Source organism: Trachurus japonicus, chromosome 20 (assembly GCF_045865225.1).
Source record: "Trachurus japonicus isolate A0001 chromosome 20, Traja_1.0".
Classification (NCBI taxonomy): domain Eukaryota; kingdom Metazoa; phylum Chordata; class Actinopteri; order Carangiformes; family Carangidae; genus Trachurus; species Trachurus japonicus.
The window spans coordinates 9,440,951-9,458,770 of NC_140926.1; the positions used below are offsets into that span (position 1 = coordinate 9,440,951).

General features: G+C 40.7%; 1 protein-coding gene across 1 annotated transcript; it reads right to left on the reverse strand.

Annotated features, from left to right (window-relative positions):
• Positions 1-4,066: 4,066 nt before the first annotated feature.
• Positions 4,067-7,640, reverse strand: bloc1s5 (biogenesis of lysosomal organelles complex-1, subunit 5, muted). The gene is made up of 5 exons (XM_085763436.1): positions 7,333-7,640; positions 6,312-6,394; positions 5,706-5,838; positions 5,474-5,532; positions 4,067-5,143 (listed from the first exon to the last, which is right to left on the reverse strand). The coding sequence occupies exons 1-5, from the start codon at positions 7,349-7,351 to the stop codon at positions 4,970-4,972; spliced, it is 468 nt and encodes a 155-aa protein (XP_085619562.1). The 5' UTR covers positions 7,352-7,640; the 3' UTR covers positions 4,067-4,969.
• Positions 7,641-17,820: the final 10,180 nt, after the last annotated feature.

Below are 17,820 nucleotides of genomic sequence, written 5' to 3' on the forward strand. Positions count from 1 at the left end.
CAGACAGTATTTCATGTGAAGCAAGCCATAAATGTCATCAATAACCAATGAGGCTTCACTTTTCCTGAAGCACTTTAAGAACGCCCTGGTACCTGCCTTCATTGCGTCAAGGTTTGTTTTTATTTTCCTTCTTCTTAAAAAAAAAATAGACAGATGCTGTCACCCACTTACTGGCACTCCTGCTGGCTCTCATGGAAAATGTAAAAGAGGCCCAGCCTTGTTGAGGTCAGGCTGACACTGGCCAAGAGGTGGCCAAGTCACAAAACAGATGTTTACTGTTTTTCTGAGGATGATTTGTGCTCGGCTCAACACCGGTCCTAAACCCAGGTCCCTTTAACAGAGACGTGTTGGCAGACGGGCTCACAACGAGTGACCCAGGTGTTTTATTGTAAACGTGGGCCTTACTGTATCCATGCTCCGTCGGCCTATGAGCACTTTTAACTTGAGTTTATGACTCCGACATGTGTCTGGTTTGTCCTGCACTAAAGGAGGTGTGTAATAAAATGATCTGATGGATCACACGTAGGAAAGTTGTGTCTATGTGCGGCGCGCTCTCCTGGGTGTCACCCTGTGTAAGCACCGACTTTAAAGGGGGTTTCAGGAAACCTCTGTGTGTCTCCAACAGCAGCCGAGGGTTCGGTAAAGGTCTCTCCACAGAAGCCATTAAGCAGTGCGTCTGCTGGAATAATGTGTTTGACTTGGCTGTGCAGCAGCAGCAGCAGCAGCAGCAGGTGCTGGGAGGACCGGCCTGGAGCTGCTGTTCACTGCCTGCTATGATCTACAGGCCAGAGACCACTCTTCCTTTCTCTGCGTCTTTCTTTCCAATCTCGTCTTTGTCTTCCTCCTTTCTTGTTTTTGTTCCTCTCTTTCTCTTCCTCTCTCCCAGATCTTCTTACTGCCGTCACTGCTGCCATTCGCTTCCTCCATCTTTTTTTTCTTCTCTGCAGCTGTCTTCTGCTTTATCCGTTGTTCTTTTATCTTGACTCCTTCTCTTCTGATTTCCTCTTTCAAGTTGTCATTCAAATGTCTTTTTTCCTGTCGTTTATTATGTCTCTTTGTGTTTCTCTCCTCTCTGATTTTATCCCCAGAAGTTAGTCATGGGATTTCACAAGGCTCTGTACTCGGACCAATTCTATTCACCTTACGGCGCCTTCAGAGATTTCATCAGCCTTATGAATTTATTACCGGCTACTCTGCCAGACATGGATCTAATAAACTTGGAGAAGAAATAAAGATTGATGCATGGAGACTCTCCAATCGTAGGCCACAGCCCAAGTCAATCTATAAGAATAGCATGTCATCATGCCGTGTGTGTCACCTCTCTGCACCACCGTTTGCTATAAACAATGAAACCAAGCCAGAAGAAAGCCTCACGCAAGAATCAAGCTCCTTCAACTGCGGCATTTATGTGGAAAAAATGTGTCACGGTTGCCGTTGAAACCACAATAGGAGATAACATCAGCAAAATACCTGCCTGGTACAAAAAAAACAGGGGAAACCAAGGCCATTCAGAAGGAATGTGATTGGTAGCGAGGCCAGACAGTCTTGTAAAGCTCAGGAATCTAGACGACAACAATCCTTCTTGCGGCTGGTGGCCACCGGCTGATGACAAGCCGTTCTCGGCGTACTGTCCGGCTATTGTTTGCCCTCGGATCGACTGAGGAAGGTGTTTGTTGTTGCTGGACTCTAACCTGTGTTTCTTGGACATGGCGGGAACATGGAGGTGTTGTATTAGCGAGGCTTTTAAACGAAACTGAACAGATGCAAAACATCACGAACAGCCCGGATTATTACTAACTGTGTTGCACAAAAGATGGCAAATCAAAATGGTCTGAGGCAACGTGAAAGTGATTCAGAAACCGAACTCTGTTCATAGCTCAGAACAAAAACTGACATGTTACAATGTATAAGCCTTCACCAGGGAGCTCATCACTGGCTGCTAATGGAGGGGGTGCTGGCAGTTATAGTGAAAGGTGGGACGTTTAATTTCCAACTCTTTTCTTTTCAATGATTGCTTTTATATGCCACCTAGTGCTCATTTTCTAAAGCTGCCAGGCTCTGAGACTATCCAGCATGCTTTGCAACCTTCCCAGAAAGAAATATCCATTTCTTAATTTGTTTTACTGCAGCTTTTAGAGCCCCCACCCCCCCTCTTACTTAGCGACCCACTGGGTGAACGTTTGCTATTGCCAAAGAATTCATATTACCACATGCATTACCTTCCACCCGGCACCCATCACCGACCCAACACCCCCGGGGTGTTGTTAAGCCAGGTTATTAACTTGGAAGCAAAGTGCTATTGTTCATTGGCATTTTCATTTTGGACCCCTCAATAATTGAGTAACAGGGGCCCATCATGTTGCACAAAAGACGGAGAGTGAGCATGCAGAGGGCGAAAATTCTCATATAAACCGTCTGGAGAGCGCGGCTGAATGAATGCCTCCTAGCTTTTCTCATGTTCCAACACAAAACACTGCAACTGTGTTCGAGAGGCTTTTTTTTCTTCTCATCACTCAACTAAACTGAGAGCTGATCAGGACGAGAGGAAAATGGCTGGTGAGGCCAAGTTTGCTGTCGGCCTCAAAGAAACATCAGCAGGCCAATGATGTCATGGCAGTTAATTATTTTCTTTAATGACAATAAGGATGAACTTTACTGGTATTTTATTTCATTTCATTAGTTTTTGAAAAGTACAACAGTGTATGGACGTATGAAACTTTATGCACCTTTAAATCTAATACTGACACATCATTGGTCACATATAAAGGAATCATTGTGAACTCCAATGCATCTAGTAAAATATCCTTCAATGATAATCAACTTTATAAAGGCAAATATTTGTAATAATCGTGCAGCTGTTTATTCAACCCTATAACTTATAAAACTCGGACAATATGAATATTTGTCTTATAGACGTGATTTTGCACTGGAACAATGCATGATCCTAAAGTTTTGTACATTTTGTTTAGCTGTATCATTGACAGAGCTGCAGGTTTTATTGTCCTTATCTGTCTCTCCTTTGGTTTCTATCTCTGAAGGACACCAGGTTGCAAATAAAAGATGACCTGCAGTGACCTCCCCTTTATAAACTTGTGAATTTAGTCTAACATACAATAGGACATTTAAAAAAGAAAAGAAAAAAGCTGTATCAATAACTACTGAGTACACACGGGTGTTGTGTCTGGTGTGGTCCCATCACAAGACGATCTCTAGTTCATATTTACTTAACATCTTCTGGGTTTTCCTTATAACTGAGCCTGAGCCCGAACTGATCATTCAAAGCAAAGCTTCAACAGTTTTTACAGGCTCTCGTTTCACTGAACTGGTCAAGCTGTGCAAATTGATTTACTCAGATCAAATCCTGCTCTTATTAAATGTCTTCATTACATGTTATCTGTGTATTTCACCTGTGTGTGATACTTCAGTCTGCGCCAGTTGATGTCGAGAGCTTTTTTTCAGACAGAATATGAGATTGCATAAACCAACAACTCCCCTTATCTCCATCTCTTCGCCCAGTGGGGCTCCAGCTGGGTGCTGCTGTTTCCTTCACCATTTATGTTGGCACGGGGAATCACAGCTCCACGGCCCAAGAGCACTGCTCTGCCTGCAAAACAGGAAGAACACACTGCTCCCTGATGGACACAGGAGACAAAACACAAGCCAGCTGAGAGTCCAGAGACATCAGGCAGCAGACAGCGGAGAATGATAAGAGGAGATTTCAGCCTCTGCACAAAATCTTTCTGTGCACATGGGGTTCGTTTTACAGGATTGTATGCTGTCATCTGTGAAGAGGGAAAGTTTCTGTGCCAGCAGCCTGACAGATCCCTCTGCATGTTGGATGGATATCTGCTCACATAAACCAAAAAACGCAATGATATCTTAATGTTGCAGACGGACTTTTCCTGTTTTATACAATTAAATGGCTGTTACACCACAAATCACTGACTATTACCAAAGACTCAGACATTACTCCTCTGAGCTTTCACATCCTGGCTCGGCCTCGTCACTGGAAAGCCATTTTCCTGTGGATGTGAACCAGCAAAAACCCAGTCCAGGTCACAGCGGTTTAGTTATTTTTACACAATTTAATGTGGAGAGGTTACATAATTATGACATGAATCCCCTGTGTCCAATTGATTAAATGAACACACAAGGAAATACATTAAATTAACTGTTAAGTTTGTGTTTGGTGCATTTGAAACAGTCAAAAGCACAAAGCACGACAGCAACTATCGACTTGAAAACACACTTCTGCGTACAAGAGCAGAAGGAAAACCGAAGCAACAATATGATTGATGCTTTTTTTTGTTTAACCAGCAATAAAAATATTGAATTTGTGGCTCATTAAAATCAGATTTAAGGTGGCAAAGCAAACAAGGAACAGCTGCTGCTGAACATTCAAGCTGGCTTCGGCGGTAACCTTTTTATAATGAAAGTCACTTCATACGCAGCTACTTGAAGTTAATGGCCGAGGGTGAACGGTCTAAACACAGGAGAGCTGGTGAGGGATGATTTCTACTGGAAACGGTTCTGTTCGAGCTCATTTCAACAACACTTGCTCTGTGCTGTGGTTCCTTTCAACGTGAGGGCGACGCAAATTTATCACCGGCACCCTTCAGGCAGGCATCCATTAAAAATCCTGAAGTGCTTCACAGCCTTTCAATGATTGCTTGTTTAAAAGTGACATATTCCAGACACTTTGCACCTTTAAGCGTGCGACGCCAGTTCAATGGCCCACAGACAAAAAAATTGTGAGTTTGACGGTCTGTGAAATTGCCACATTGTTAATCACACATACGCTCATGATTTGGAAAATGTCGACTCTTGTGCAGGAGCAAAACCTCCTTTTTTTCCCCCCTCTCTCGGAGTTCATCAATCAAAAACCCGAATCTTCATTTCCATAATAAAGTGTTCGTGTTATAAACGACGGTGCCTTCACTGACTCGTACCCACACAAACGCAGACTAGATTAGAAGGGTGGAAACTTTGTCAGTTCCATCTTCATTTCGCTGTAACGGGTGCTGAGCTCTCCCACGGCCTTGTCGTGCTCCTCGTCCACCTGCTCCTTCGCCCTCTGCTGCTCCTTCAGGAAGTCGGCCCAGTCCTCCTTCAGATGCTCCATGTTCGTCTGGAGCTGGGTGCTCTGGAGGGAAGACGGAGATGAGAAAATGGGAGGCAGAAAGTTTTTGATTTCACAGCCTGACCAGAGGGTTTAATAATAATAATAATAATATAATTCATTTGCCATAAATTAATTTGAGATGTCTCTAAGTTTGTTATTTCCCTCTTGTCGTGCACTCACACACTACACATTTATGCACTCAGCCCTCAACAAGCTTTACACAGGATGCCCTTCAAATTGGGATGATGCATCTCAGTAGGTTTATTTGGATATAATACATTTGATAGGTACATAATAAAGCCATAAAATATATACAGTGAAATCCAGTTTTACGAGGCAATGGTGTTGTACCTGCTGTGCCTCTAGCTCCCTCTGCTGGACTCTCTCTGCCATGTGATTTGCAGCCTCCACTGTGGGGAAAAAACAAACAAGCACATAGCAGTCACTTCCACATTTCATATTTAATCTCCAAAAAACCAACAAAAACAAAAAATACTGCCTTAAAAAATTAATTAGATTAAAGAAATTAAATTGTAGCTTGAAGGGAAAGAAAATCTATGCAAATCAGAGACAGAAGACTTACAACGTTTAATGATGTTAGTCATCACATCTTGGTTTACAGTCTCGAAATTTGCAGGCAGCATTTCCTCATTTGCTTCCACCACCATCTTATTGAGATTCTCCAGCAGCCGGCTCTCCCTGTGAGCGCGTTTCTCCTGAACAGCACAACAGGTGAGCTTAGTGTTGTCACAGTATTACTACACATTATGCATTGAACTTATGATTCTTTGCTGATAAAGTCCTGGATCTTTAATTGTTGCCTCCATTAAAAACACAAACATGAAATAATAACATTGAACATGATGGAAATGACAAGAGTATTTTGTTCCCAGTCCTTTTAGGTGAAGTTCTGCCTCCGATACCTACACTGCAAAAACTCAAAATCTTTCCAAGAATATTTGTCTTCTTTCTTGTCAAAATGTCTAATTTCTAGTCAAAACTAATCTTTTTCCACTTACATAAGACTCATCACCTAAAAATGTACTTGTTTTTAGATAATTTTCACTTGAAATAAGTATAAAAATCTGCCAGTGAAAGCAAGTTTTTTTGTGCTTGTAATAAGGAAGAAAAACTTTTACCATAAGGCTGAGACTAGAATATATTATTAACAGTATCTGAGTGTAAATACCTCAAACTCTCTCACAAAGTAGCGGACCTCTGCATTGATGACGGGTCTGTGGTGTAACAGGCGAGACTGGATATCACCCACATCTGCAACACACGAACAACACACATCAACTTAAAGAGAGCTCAAACAAGAAAAACACAAAAGATGCTTACACACAATCAATGTTAATGTTAAAGTTAGTGCAAAAGTGAGACTATATCTATCTATTGATCTATTGAGGTGTGTGACAGCTTTCAGTAGTGTTGTAATAATCGAGACCAGTCAAGACTGCAGCTGCAGTGACATCTTTTTCTTTTTTTTTGTGTCTGAAATGTCTCTCTCTGCCACACGCTCACTTTGGTTTATGTAATGTAATCATAAAAATTGTTCAACAAAAGTATGTGACCATCTGAAAAACTTGGTTGCACTAGTGTCAAAAGTGGGAGTGTTATTCTGTTCAATCCATATATCATTTCAATGAAATATGGTATATATTATGTTGCACAAGTAAATTTCATTTGTTTTCTAAACTGCATAATGAAATGAAGTGATTTGATTGATTGATATATAAAATGATCATTTCTTGTTAGCTAGGGAATAATGTATACAGGTCACATGATTATAAGAGTACTGGTACTGAATACAGTAATGGTCTTGAAAATGGTCTCATATTGGTTTGGTCTTGGTCTTGACTTGTTGGTCTCGGGTTTGGTGGTCTTGACTACAAGACTAGCTTTCATGCAATAAAAATACTTTCCAATTATATTTCATAGTATATTAATTCCAATCAAGTTTTAGGCTACATGTCAACATTTAAATGTCATGTCTACAAGTTGCTGATTTGATATGGTAACAGACTGCAATGTATTCTAGCAACAAACACAGTTAAAAGCCACTTTAATTAGCCTCCTATCTGTATCTATCAGATCAGCTGCAGTCTGGGAGCTTTTCACAACAAGGTAAATAACAAACAGCGAGGCTAACATGCTAACCTGCCACTAAGTGACAACCATCTCTTCGCTGAGGTTTTCACTTCACTCACCTTTGTAAATCTTGTCCATTGTCACAAACGTTACGTGTTTATGTTGTTTTGAGCAGTAAAATTAGAGTTTAGCTAGCTGCTAGCTGGTGGCTAACTGCTGCTAAACACTTTGCTAAATGTTCCCAACGCTAAACTAACCGGCTGCTGGTTGTTAACAGCAAAAGCGCGACCTAACAAAGCAAAAGCAATCAACCACTAATGTAGACTTATTAAGTATTAATGCATATCAGCTATGAGATGAAAATATTAGTTAGTGTTGGTGTCCATCATGGTCTGTTGCTAATTGTTGTCATGTGAGCTTCTTCTTCTCCTTTGGTGAAATTTGCGTCAGCTTGGACGCAGTGGAGTTTGCTGCCCCCTACAGGCCATTTAGTAGAATTACATTGTATCTTAAAGGTCCAGTGTGTAATATTTGTCAAGGTTTATTGGCAAAATCTGAGTAGCCTAAGTATAATCGCTATAAAATAAAATCTGTTTGGTTTTCATAGCCCTATAATTCTTCTTTTATATAGGCTATAGTACAGCAGGGGTCTTGCTTAGAGAGTGTCGCATTCTTGCGCCGCCATGTTTGTACGGAATGGAAAATCCAGCCAACCAGAGAGCACGTTTCAAGAGTTCCACGTTATTAAATAGACAATATAATTATTTAATAGATAAATAATATAATCGGAATGCTAGATGTCACAGTTTTCCCCTCATTTTACACACTGGACCTTTAAAGCTCAGCACGATGGAGAATAGCTATTTATTATTTACAGTTTTTCATGCTGAGTTTGATTTCAGTGAATGATCTGTGACTCTGCTGCTCTCTCTCTGATAATTGGCACATTTCATTGAGGTGTGATTTACAGCTTTTTTCTCTGCACAGATGCATTTTTTCCACCTTGTTGCTGCCAAAACTATTTCCAGCACATGATGCAGTGCACAGTCTAGTTAGTTATTACAGCATCGTCCCTGCTGCCCATTCTTGTATTGAACATGTGCTTCAGTGCTGATTTGAAGAACAAAACCTCTTACACTGAACCCCTGTGTTCAATAACCTACATCCAAATCTACTTGCTCCTGTTGATGGCTCTTTACTGTCTTGTTGTGTTCTTCTTCCCCCAATACTCCTATTCTGACAAGTCAACTGGCTCAGATGTAGCCTAATATGTCTGCAAGCTTTTTTTGTGACAGTCTTGTGTGCGACAGACAAAAGAGAGACCTTGTGAAGTTTTTCCTGATGGAGGACAGCAGATGTCAGTCTTGCTCTGTGGTGAGAACTAAGCAGCATCAGAAACTAGTTTTTAAAACCAATTTCCACACATTCTGTTTAAAATGCACTCAATTAAACAATGACATAGCAACGTCTCTCTTTAAATGTAGATGCTAAAATGTAATGAATGGCCTTATTCACGGTTTATAACTCATTTTCTAATGATTTGTACATGAATCATCAGGCATTGCTTAGAATGAGGTTTCCAGGTTGTGTAAAATCTCTGCGGTCTGTATTGATCCTCCCACAGCAGGCCAACTGATATTCTTAGTTCATAATAGAAACTATTGGATCACTTATTAGGGGGTGATTAAGCCTGCTGATTATCTGGACCAAATTCCTTTCATTTAAAATTTATAACACAGTTTGCATGATAGCCTAATATAAACCTCCTAAAAAAAGAACAGCAAAACAAAAGTAACAATGAAAGTAACTTAGAAAATAAAACTAAATTGGAATCGTTTAACAGATTCAGCACAGATGTAAGTAACTTGCAATACAAACAGATGCAAGGAAAAAAGGATGTTGCAGGCATCAGCACTTTTCAGTATTAAAGTGATAGAAAGACACTATAGCAGCTGCTCAGACAGGTGAGTCCTGAGGAGGTACACCGTCTGTTACTGCAGTGACGCTGTTAATCCAGCAGAGGTCCTCACAAATGTGGTTTCATAGGAATTTTAAGCCGCTAACTGTCTCCAATGTCCCCTTGGACAAGGTAAAGGGCATATATTCTCCTTTTTACTCCATAATATGAGTCATTTTAGCACCTGCTTGACAGTTTCAACTTCTCTAAAGGTTCTTTCAAAAACAATATTGCATGATAAAGTTGATAATATCTGTCACACTGACACTAGAAATGTTTCAGTATATATACTGAACAGAAGATAAATAAAGTTACATTTGAATGATGATCCTACTATACAAAAATACACTTTAATCTCTGCAAGTAAATTATTACTGCATCTCTGACTCTCAGTCTATATGATGGTCACATTAACAAAGATATAAATATTACAATAGTTAGTAGGGGAGACCGGGGTTGGTTGGCACACTTTTCACTCTTTGCCATAGCACTCTGGCATCATTTATGTGAGAATATTCAAACCAGCATTAAATGAAAGGTTAAGGTGTCAGCTTTAACTAAACACATTTCAATGTCCACAGTTATATTCTAAAATTAATTAATTTATGAATAAAATCATACTGTGCACTTGTGCCAACCAGCCCCAACACGGGGTTGGTTGGCACACTTCATGGGGTTGGTTGGCACAATGTAAAAATGAATGGATGAAGCAACCAATATAATAATAAATTGGAAATTTAATTCTAATATATTCAAATTTAAGAAGATAGCATGTATATGCATGCATATATTTGCATGTATAACACTAAAACAGGGCATTTAAGGCCACGAACAAAATAACACGTACACAGAACATCAAAAAGTAAATGATTTGAGCTTTTTTTTTTTTAAAGAGAAAATATTCAATGAACATATAATTTATTCTTAAATATAGCATATCACCTCTTTGTATTTTTATGTCTTTCCATCTCACTGTGTTTTAGATTTGCTGTGTGGGGTGGATGCAGATTATTTACATTAAGGCCTATATAGAATCATTGGAATTACAGTATTGGCATATGTTAGGCTTTGTGGCCCATTTCACTGCATAAGTCATGTGCTCATTTCTTGCACTCAGTGCACTGAATTGTATGAAATTATGTTTAATCACATTTAATATATGTATACTGCATTTTGGGGTTGGTTTGTGTGTGCCAACCAACCCCAACATGAGTGTGCCAACCAACCCCGACCAAAACAAACCCACTTTTGTGAATATATGATGTTGCCCAGTTAACATCACTCATCAAAGACTTTCAAGTTTCATATCAAATTGAAGCTGACTCCTATCTCTACAAACTGGAAGTAACACATTTCCAATATCTTTATCCAAAGCAATTTTATAACACTTTAAGTGCGGGGGGCAATTTTTTACTTTTGGTACTAAAAAACTGATATTTTGCCCTCAGCAAAAAAGCAAGTCATTTTTAGATGTTTTAACAAACTAGATAAGTGCAGCTCAAAAAGATGATCATTTTGATGTCACATTTGTGAGTCTGTGACCAACAGGAGGCCAGAAAACAGGGGTGTGCCAACCAACCCCTGTAGCCAACCAACCCCGGTCTCCCCTACTGAAAGTTTAGATGAGACATGGCTTCACTAGTCGCCACAAGATGGCACCAAATCACTCAGGTTCATTTATAAAACCCAACGCTCGCAAAATCTTGGATTATCAAAAGCTTTTATTACACTTTATGAAATGCAAATATATTGGCATAAATGTATTAATTAACACAGCCCTTGTGGCAAGAGCAAAGTGCACACAGATATTCAGCAAGACTGGGAAGAGGCACGGTTTGGGGGCAAACAATAAGTTGTCAAAAGTTTATTTGTGAAACCTTAATTCATCGGGCCTGACATGTTCAGTTCAGGGAAAGTCACCGAGGCACCAGTGAAAATCTCAAGTGCTTAGTTAAACACTTATTACACGCACCATTAATTTTGATTTGGACCTATTAGAGAGATTAAATGATTGATCAAATGCTGAAGGATAAAAACCAAACACAAGAAGCTGTCAGAAGGTCTTTATGACGGTTACGTGCACAGAGTTATTCTGTTTATTCATGACTCTGCAGGGTGAAATTATAAACATGAGGATTAGCTCTGAGAACAGAGTTGAGTTTCAATATCCATTTATTATCATATTGAAATCAAAGTAGAGTCACATAAAAGGCTTTCTGTTGTTTGATGATGCTTATATAAAAGATAAAGACACAAAAAATTTGTAATTACTTTACACACTTCATATTTTATTAGATATTCTGTAAACCAATAATAATAATAATAATAATAAAACACTATATATGTATAATATAAGCTACTGCCAACTTTTCACACAAAGATCATTTAAAAACATATGTAATCTTGCTTGTGGACCAACAAAACACACATGTATTAATTATAAACACAATCAATTCAGTTTGGACTCAGTATAAATAAGCTTATTCATCTCTTGTTAAGCATGAAATTTAATTATTAATGTCTTAATGTTTATGCTTTATTTATTTTTTCCATTTATTCTTTTGTTTTTACTCTGAAACCTTTGATTGCAGTTTAATTTATGTTTAGCACTAATGACCTTGAGTTGGGAGTGGATGTAGTAGATTTAATAAGAGTTTATCCATAAAGAGTGGTTAAAAAAAAGAAAAGAAATCAAATCTGCTCTATTATAAAACTTATCCAAAGTTGATATTTCCACCACATTAAAGAATTTGGCGAGTCAAGCCAACATCAACATAACGAGAAAAATATCTGTCCTTTTGTATCGTCACATGCAAAAGCTTTTTTTTTTGAAGTTGGAGCAGTGGTGTGCATGCGAGTGCTTGTTGCATGAGAGCACATACTGCAATGTGTTGCTCAGTGTTTCTGACCCACAGGTCTATTAAGTGAATCCTGCTTCTTTATTTGACACTCCTGCACAGAGCGCGAAGCCTTTCTGGGACACTCTCCAAAGTTGTCACTAAAAAAGAAAACCAGTGTTCAAATCTTGGTAAAACTTTAAGTAAATATGTCTGAACCCACTACGATTTTTCAGTAGTTGTCCTCATTTTAATTCGGGGTATATGCTAAATTTTCCATAATAATACTACTGGACTTTATATTCAGTATATCTCAGAACTCATTAGACAATACATAAATTATTACTTACTTTCTTTACTCGATTGTACTCTGACAAGGTGAGGCTTTATTGTTAATATTCAGTACCTGCAATCAGTGCAAAAAGAAGCAAAGGTGTCAATACGTATACCATATATAAAGATAAATAGATATACAGTATGTGCAATTCATCAATGTGTGGAAACTGCATAGTATGTATAGTCAAAGTGAACTTAAAAAAATGATAATTTACACAGCGGATTTGGGTACATATAGACTTAAATAGTCTCTATTCAACTATTTTATAAGTAAAATAGTTGTCAGGTATTGCTTTGGCTTTGTATTGGAAAATTCAAATGAAATCAAGAAATATACCTCTTGGTTTTAGTACAAGTGTTTTAAATAAAAATATTATTTATCATTATTATAGGGTTTCTTGCTTTGATTCAACTCTCCACTAAAGAATTATTCATGCATTTTACTGTGTGTTATCTGACCATGTACTTTGTTTTTCCTTGTCACTTTAGGCTCACCATCTCTCCCTCATCTTTACACTTCCACACCAGCTCTGTACATAAAGTCTGTAGGAAGGAAGCAGCAGAGTCTGGCGGCTCCTGTGTAGTCTACACGATCGCCAGTATGCAGATGATGTCCTGCAGCACTTCCACAAATGGTGCTTCAGCGGTGCAGTGGGAGGTCTGCGAGTGTGGTTTACTAAATATGCCCAATGGCCCTGCGAGCTCGCCCTGCCTGGTGACACTCCTGCCTCTGTGTGTCTCTCGTCCGCGGCCCCTGTAAGGATAGTGATCGTATTACCCATTGGGTATAATTATTCTGCATTTCGCTGCTCTCCATCCTCTCTCTCTCTCCCTTCCTCCCTCCCTCTCTCTCGGCTTGGCTGGGTCTTGACACCGGGGTCCAGACGGAGAACTGCAGGGGCGTTGCTTTGTGTTCACAACACCCTGAGCACCACTCACTTCACCGTGGCTCTGAACGAGTGGAAGTCGGCGATGGGAAGAGAGGGGGGGGAAAGAGAAGTGAGGTGTGGGGGGGGTGCGGTGATACTCACTGGATGCCAATGCCTCTGGGCCGAACGGGAGGTGGGGGTCGTGGGAGAGGACTTTCTGCCCAGTAACCCACCTACCTACTGCCTTTTACCCTTCTCTCTCTGTCTTTCTCTCTCTGTTAATCCATTTTCTTATTCATTTTACTGTCTCTCTCTCTGTCAGACCCTGGGCAGCAGGCAGGTTGTTTCGTCCTGATGGCATCACTCTGTTGTCCCTCCGCCCGCTGGAGATGGGATGGCTCAGAGCGGACCGCCACGTAGAGGAGGCGGGGGTGAGAACAGATAATAGAATGAAGTGCACACAGTTAAAAAAAGGTGTGTAGCAGGAGGGTAAAGACCAATTTTTTTACCCAAACATACTTGAGGCCCCGAGGCGGCGGGGACTTTACAAGTCACTGTGTAGCATGACACTATCCCACTGTCACTCTGTCCCAAGGCCTGATGGGAAGACACAGTGGCGGTAGCTACATGGCTCACAGCCAGAGAATCAACATATGTACTCATCATCCTGCGCTTTTCAGGGAAGAAGGAAAGATTTTTTTCTCTTTAGCTGCAAACCAGAGCGAAACCTTGTCAGTCGCTTTCTTGCGATGACGGTGAACTCCCCCCACCCCGTTCGTTTTCCTTCCAGCTCCAGATCGACGTTCAAGGCATTAAAGGGAGGACTTGGGAGTGTGCGTGCGTGTGTAGGAGGAGGAGACCACTGTGTCGGCTACGATTAGCGTTTGTGGTGGCGGGCCCCTGCCGCCATTTCAGAGCTCCTGTCCTGAAGATGAACAGGAACCGCGCTGTCATTTCTCCCATAAGGGGCTGTCCTGTCCCCCTGTCCTCTCCTTGGGTCCCCGGCACAGGGGAGGGATCACATCTTACCTCCAAGAGGCAGTGTCGAAGTTGACTGAAGGCAACAGGCTGCGGAGACTCCAAACCTGTTGAGGCAAAGTGTCTCGCAAAGTGTCCACAATCAAAGTGACAGATGTGGGGTGGACAGAGGATGTCTCTCTCTCTCTCTCCGTTTGTGGAGGACTGAGTTTCCTGTCCTGGCTGCGGCTTTTTTCAAACACGCACTGAAATATAACACAGAAACATATGTGCACAACTTGGGATGGAGGAGATGTTGAGACTGTGAAGTGGAGGAGAAGCATCGACCGAGCTCCTGTTTATGGTTTTTGAAGTTTTCCTTCAGTTTGTGCATGTGTGTGTGTATGTGTGTGTGTCGGGTGTGACTGGACGTGGGACAGGAACAGAAGAGAAAGACAAGGAGTAGGAAAAAAAGGGGGTCTGCCCTGGGGTCACACACACATGCACACAAAGTCAAACACACAGTCATACGAACACACGCGCGCATGCACACACTTCTTGGGCTGCTGTGGCATGTTTGGAGCAGTGCCTTGTCAGATTAGGGCCATGCTGGCTGTGTTTGATGGCCAACCTGGACAGACAAGGCCTGCCAGGCACAAACTAGTCAGGCACATGATGTTAGGGCGGACACACACACACACACACACACACACACACACACATGCACACATACACAAAAATTATCCCGAGCCAGACCAAAGAGACAGATGACACCCAGCATGAAGCTAAAGCCAAATCTGTAAGCGTCCACTGCGATCCAGCTGGCTAGCCCTAGGGTACCTGTCTCTGTGAAGGGGAATCAGCGTCACCCCTATGAGCTGTCAAATTAGCTCATAGGGCTGGAAATGCTGAAGAGATTTGGCCCCTCGTTGTGGAATCGCAAAAAAAAAAAAAAAAAAGTGGGGGGAGGGGCGGGTGGTATTAAAAAATGTTATTAATTCATCTTCCTGTTGGGAAAAAAGGTTAAACTCCCAACAATGTAAATAAGGAAGGGCAGACTTTTTAGTGTGAAGGAGGGGAGGTGGGGGGAGACACCTAATGAAGACACACACATCGCATGTATAGACACACAGACACACTGTTCCTGCACCAACGAACACATGCACACATGCACAATACATGCATGCTGATACTAGCAGATGCACATTATCAGACAAAGACAAAACGTCGCCGCATGCATATAATACACCTATATGCACCGTGCATGCTTATTCACACATACACACAAACACGGACTTACACATGCACAGTGCCAGGGGCAAACTTTCAATTACTGCCAGTGCTAAGCAGTCACCTGGGAGAGATGTACCATGTTTGAGTGGAAAGGCATTTCCACCAAGATTTTTTTTTTTTTTTTTTACTTCCTCTTGTCCCAGTTGTAAGACAGCTGTGAATGTCAGGCACATGATCTAAAATGACATTAAACAAAACAGCGAGTGTTTCCTCGGCGAACATTTCCATCTGAGGAAATTATAAAGGAAAAGTTTGAAAAGTGAGGTTTGTAAACCACGGCTGAATGTGTAAAAAAAAAAGGCGCGCGACTGGAAGCTCTCAGGATTAAGTTGTCAGTGTAGTCAAAATAAGATCATAGCTGTGAAGAACTGGAAATATAGTTGATTTAGTGTGGAAGTGGTCCAGCGACATGTAGGAAGACGTCGCACACTGAATTCATTTTAAGTTGTAAAAACAACAAATTTTCCAAGTAAGAGTTGCTGTCATCACCTTCTTGACTAGATGTCATAATGTACCTCTGAAAAGGTTACAGTAAGGGACTGTGCAAAACTGACTGGTGTGAGGAGAGAGGCTGAGTTCAAAACGTACAAAACTCAATGACTCAAAGTCTATCAGGAATTTATGATGATGTAACCACATTAAATACTTAAATGCTCGTTTAAATTATTTTTGCTTTTCTTTTTCTTCTCTCTCTCTTCTTTTTTTAGGCATCTGGAGAGTTTGCTCCAACAGTATTTCATTGTAAATGCACAATAAAGATCTTATCTTATCTTTTCTCAACGAATCCTCAAATATCACCTGTGGAGCTCACAAGAAAACATTTTACATGACCTTTTAAAAAAAGAATTTTTTTCAAAAAGCTCATGAGAGGAGCATAGAATAAATGAATGAAGAGAAAACTGTTGAATTTCAACCACTTCAGCATTAACACACAAAGAATTGCTTCAGTTCCCTTTTAAATCAAAAGTCTTTGTACAGTCCATGCTGTAATGTTATTTCTTCTTTTTTTAAATAATGTAAATTATTTTCTTAAACACAAGTCAACTAAATATTCAAAATGATGATGTGCAAATGCACATAGGGAAAATAATCTTTAACTTCAACTTTTCTTTAACAATTTCAGTAGTGCTATAATAGATTTTTGTCATTTACCGCTACAGTGTAAAGCTGCACGCTAAACAAGAGAGTAGACTGCTTTGTACTGACTATAATGAATGGAAAGATAAAAGATGGCTGCCATGTTTTAGCCCCCTGCGTCCCTGTCCCCCGCCATGCTAGCACGCTAATAGCCACAGCGGGTTTCCTGTGGGTGGGGTGACATTGACAATAGTTAAGAAGTAAGGACTGCCAACAACAACACTGCTCCCTGGTGTGTGTGACAACATGTTGACCTCTTCGGAGAACCCATCCTGCCCTGAGACAGACCAGTGTGTGTGTGTGTGTGTGTGTGTGTGTGTGTGTGCGTTAGGGTATAAGATGGAAGTTGACAGGAGTTTAGCGCTGATGACCACCCTGGTGAGAGATGGCAGCGCTCCTCCTGGAGGGAGACACTGTCACTCTTCTATGTTTGACCATGGCTGTGCGATTGTTCTCACTTGTTGAGCTTCTTCAGGCTGGAAAAAAGTGTGCGGAAAACGACACAACACACCTCACCTCACGACAACGTCATGTTTGAAAACTGTGCTTTTCGAAATTAACAATTAACAGGCTACATCTTTATAGAAAATGTCTTGGACGTCTCTCATCATTAGTTTTACACCAGAAATGAGCATTACAACTCTACAGGGCAACTGCTTTAATAGCCTATGACATATTACATAATACAATGAGGACATATCTCCATGGTTTCTCCATGACAACCTTCATCCACTGATGAGGGCTATGAGATGCAATTAAAATGCCCTGGAAAAATACAATTAGTTGACTTGGAGATTTTTTCTTAAATGTGCTGTCATGGCTTCAGGGGCGGCAATGCAACTGTTTAATAGCCATGACAGCGTGGCTGGTATTGTTTTTACTCTGTGTGTGTGTGTGTGTGTGAGAGAGCGAGATCATGGCAAAATGTGATACTGAACTACTGCAGAGGTGGTTTGGAGTAAGACAGCAGCATAAAGAGCAGATTAAGGACTTTTATTTTGATGCCATTTCACACCTGTAAGGACTAAATCTCTCCAGACATGTAAACACCTGAGAAATCCCTCTACAACAGCTACACACTACAGTCAGTAGGCTAAGTGCCACCAGCACTACACACACACACACTCACACACACACATAATAATAATAAAACTGTCCATCTCAGTGAGTAAAACATCTGTATTCATATTTTTTTGTTGCATATACAAAAACACATCGAGA

Excerpts from the sequence above, each read along its gene's own strand:
- bloc1s5 (XM_085763436.1), bottom strand. Across the intron at positions 5,839-6,311 it reads ACTTTGTGAGAGAGTTTGAG|GAGAAACGCGCTCACAGGGA; the intron begins GTATTTACACTC and ends TGTGCTGTTCAG. Across the intron at positions 5,533-5,705 it reads GACTAACATCATTAAACGTT|TGGAGGCTGCAAATCACATG; the intron begins GTAAGTCTTCTG and ends TTTTCCCCACAG.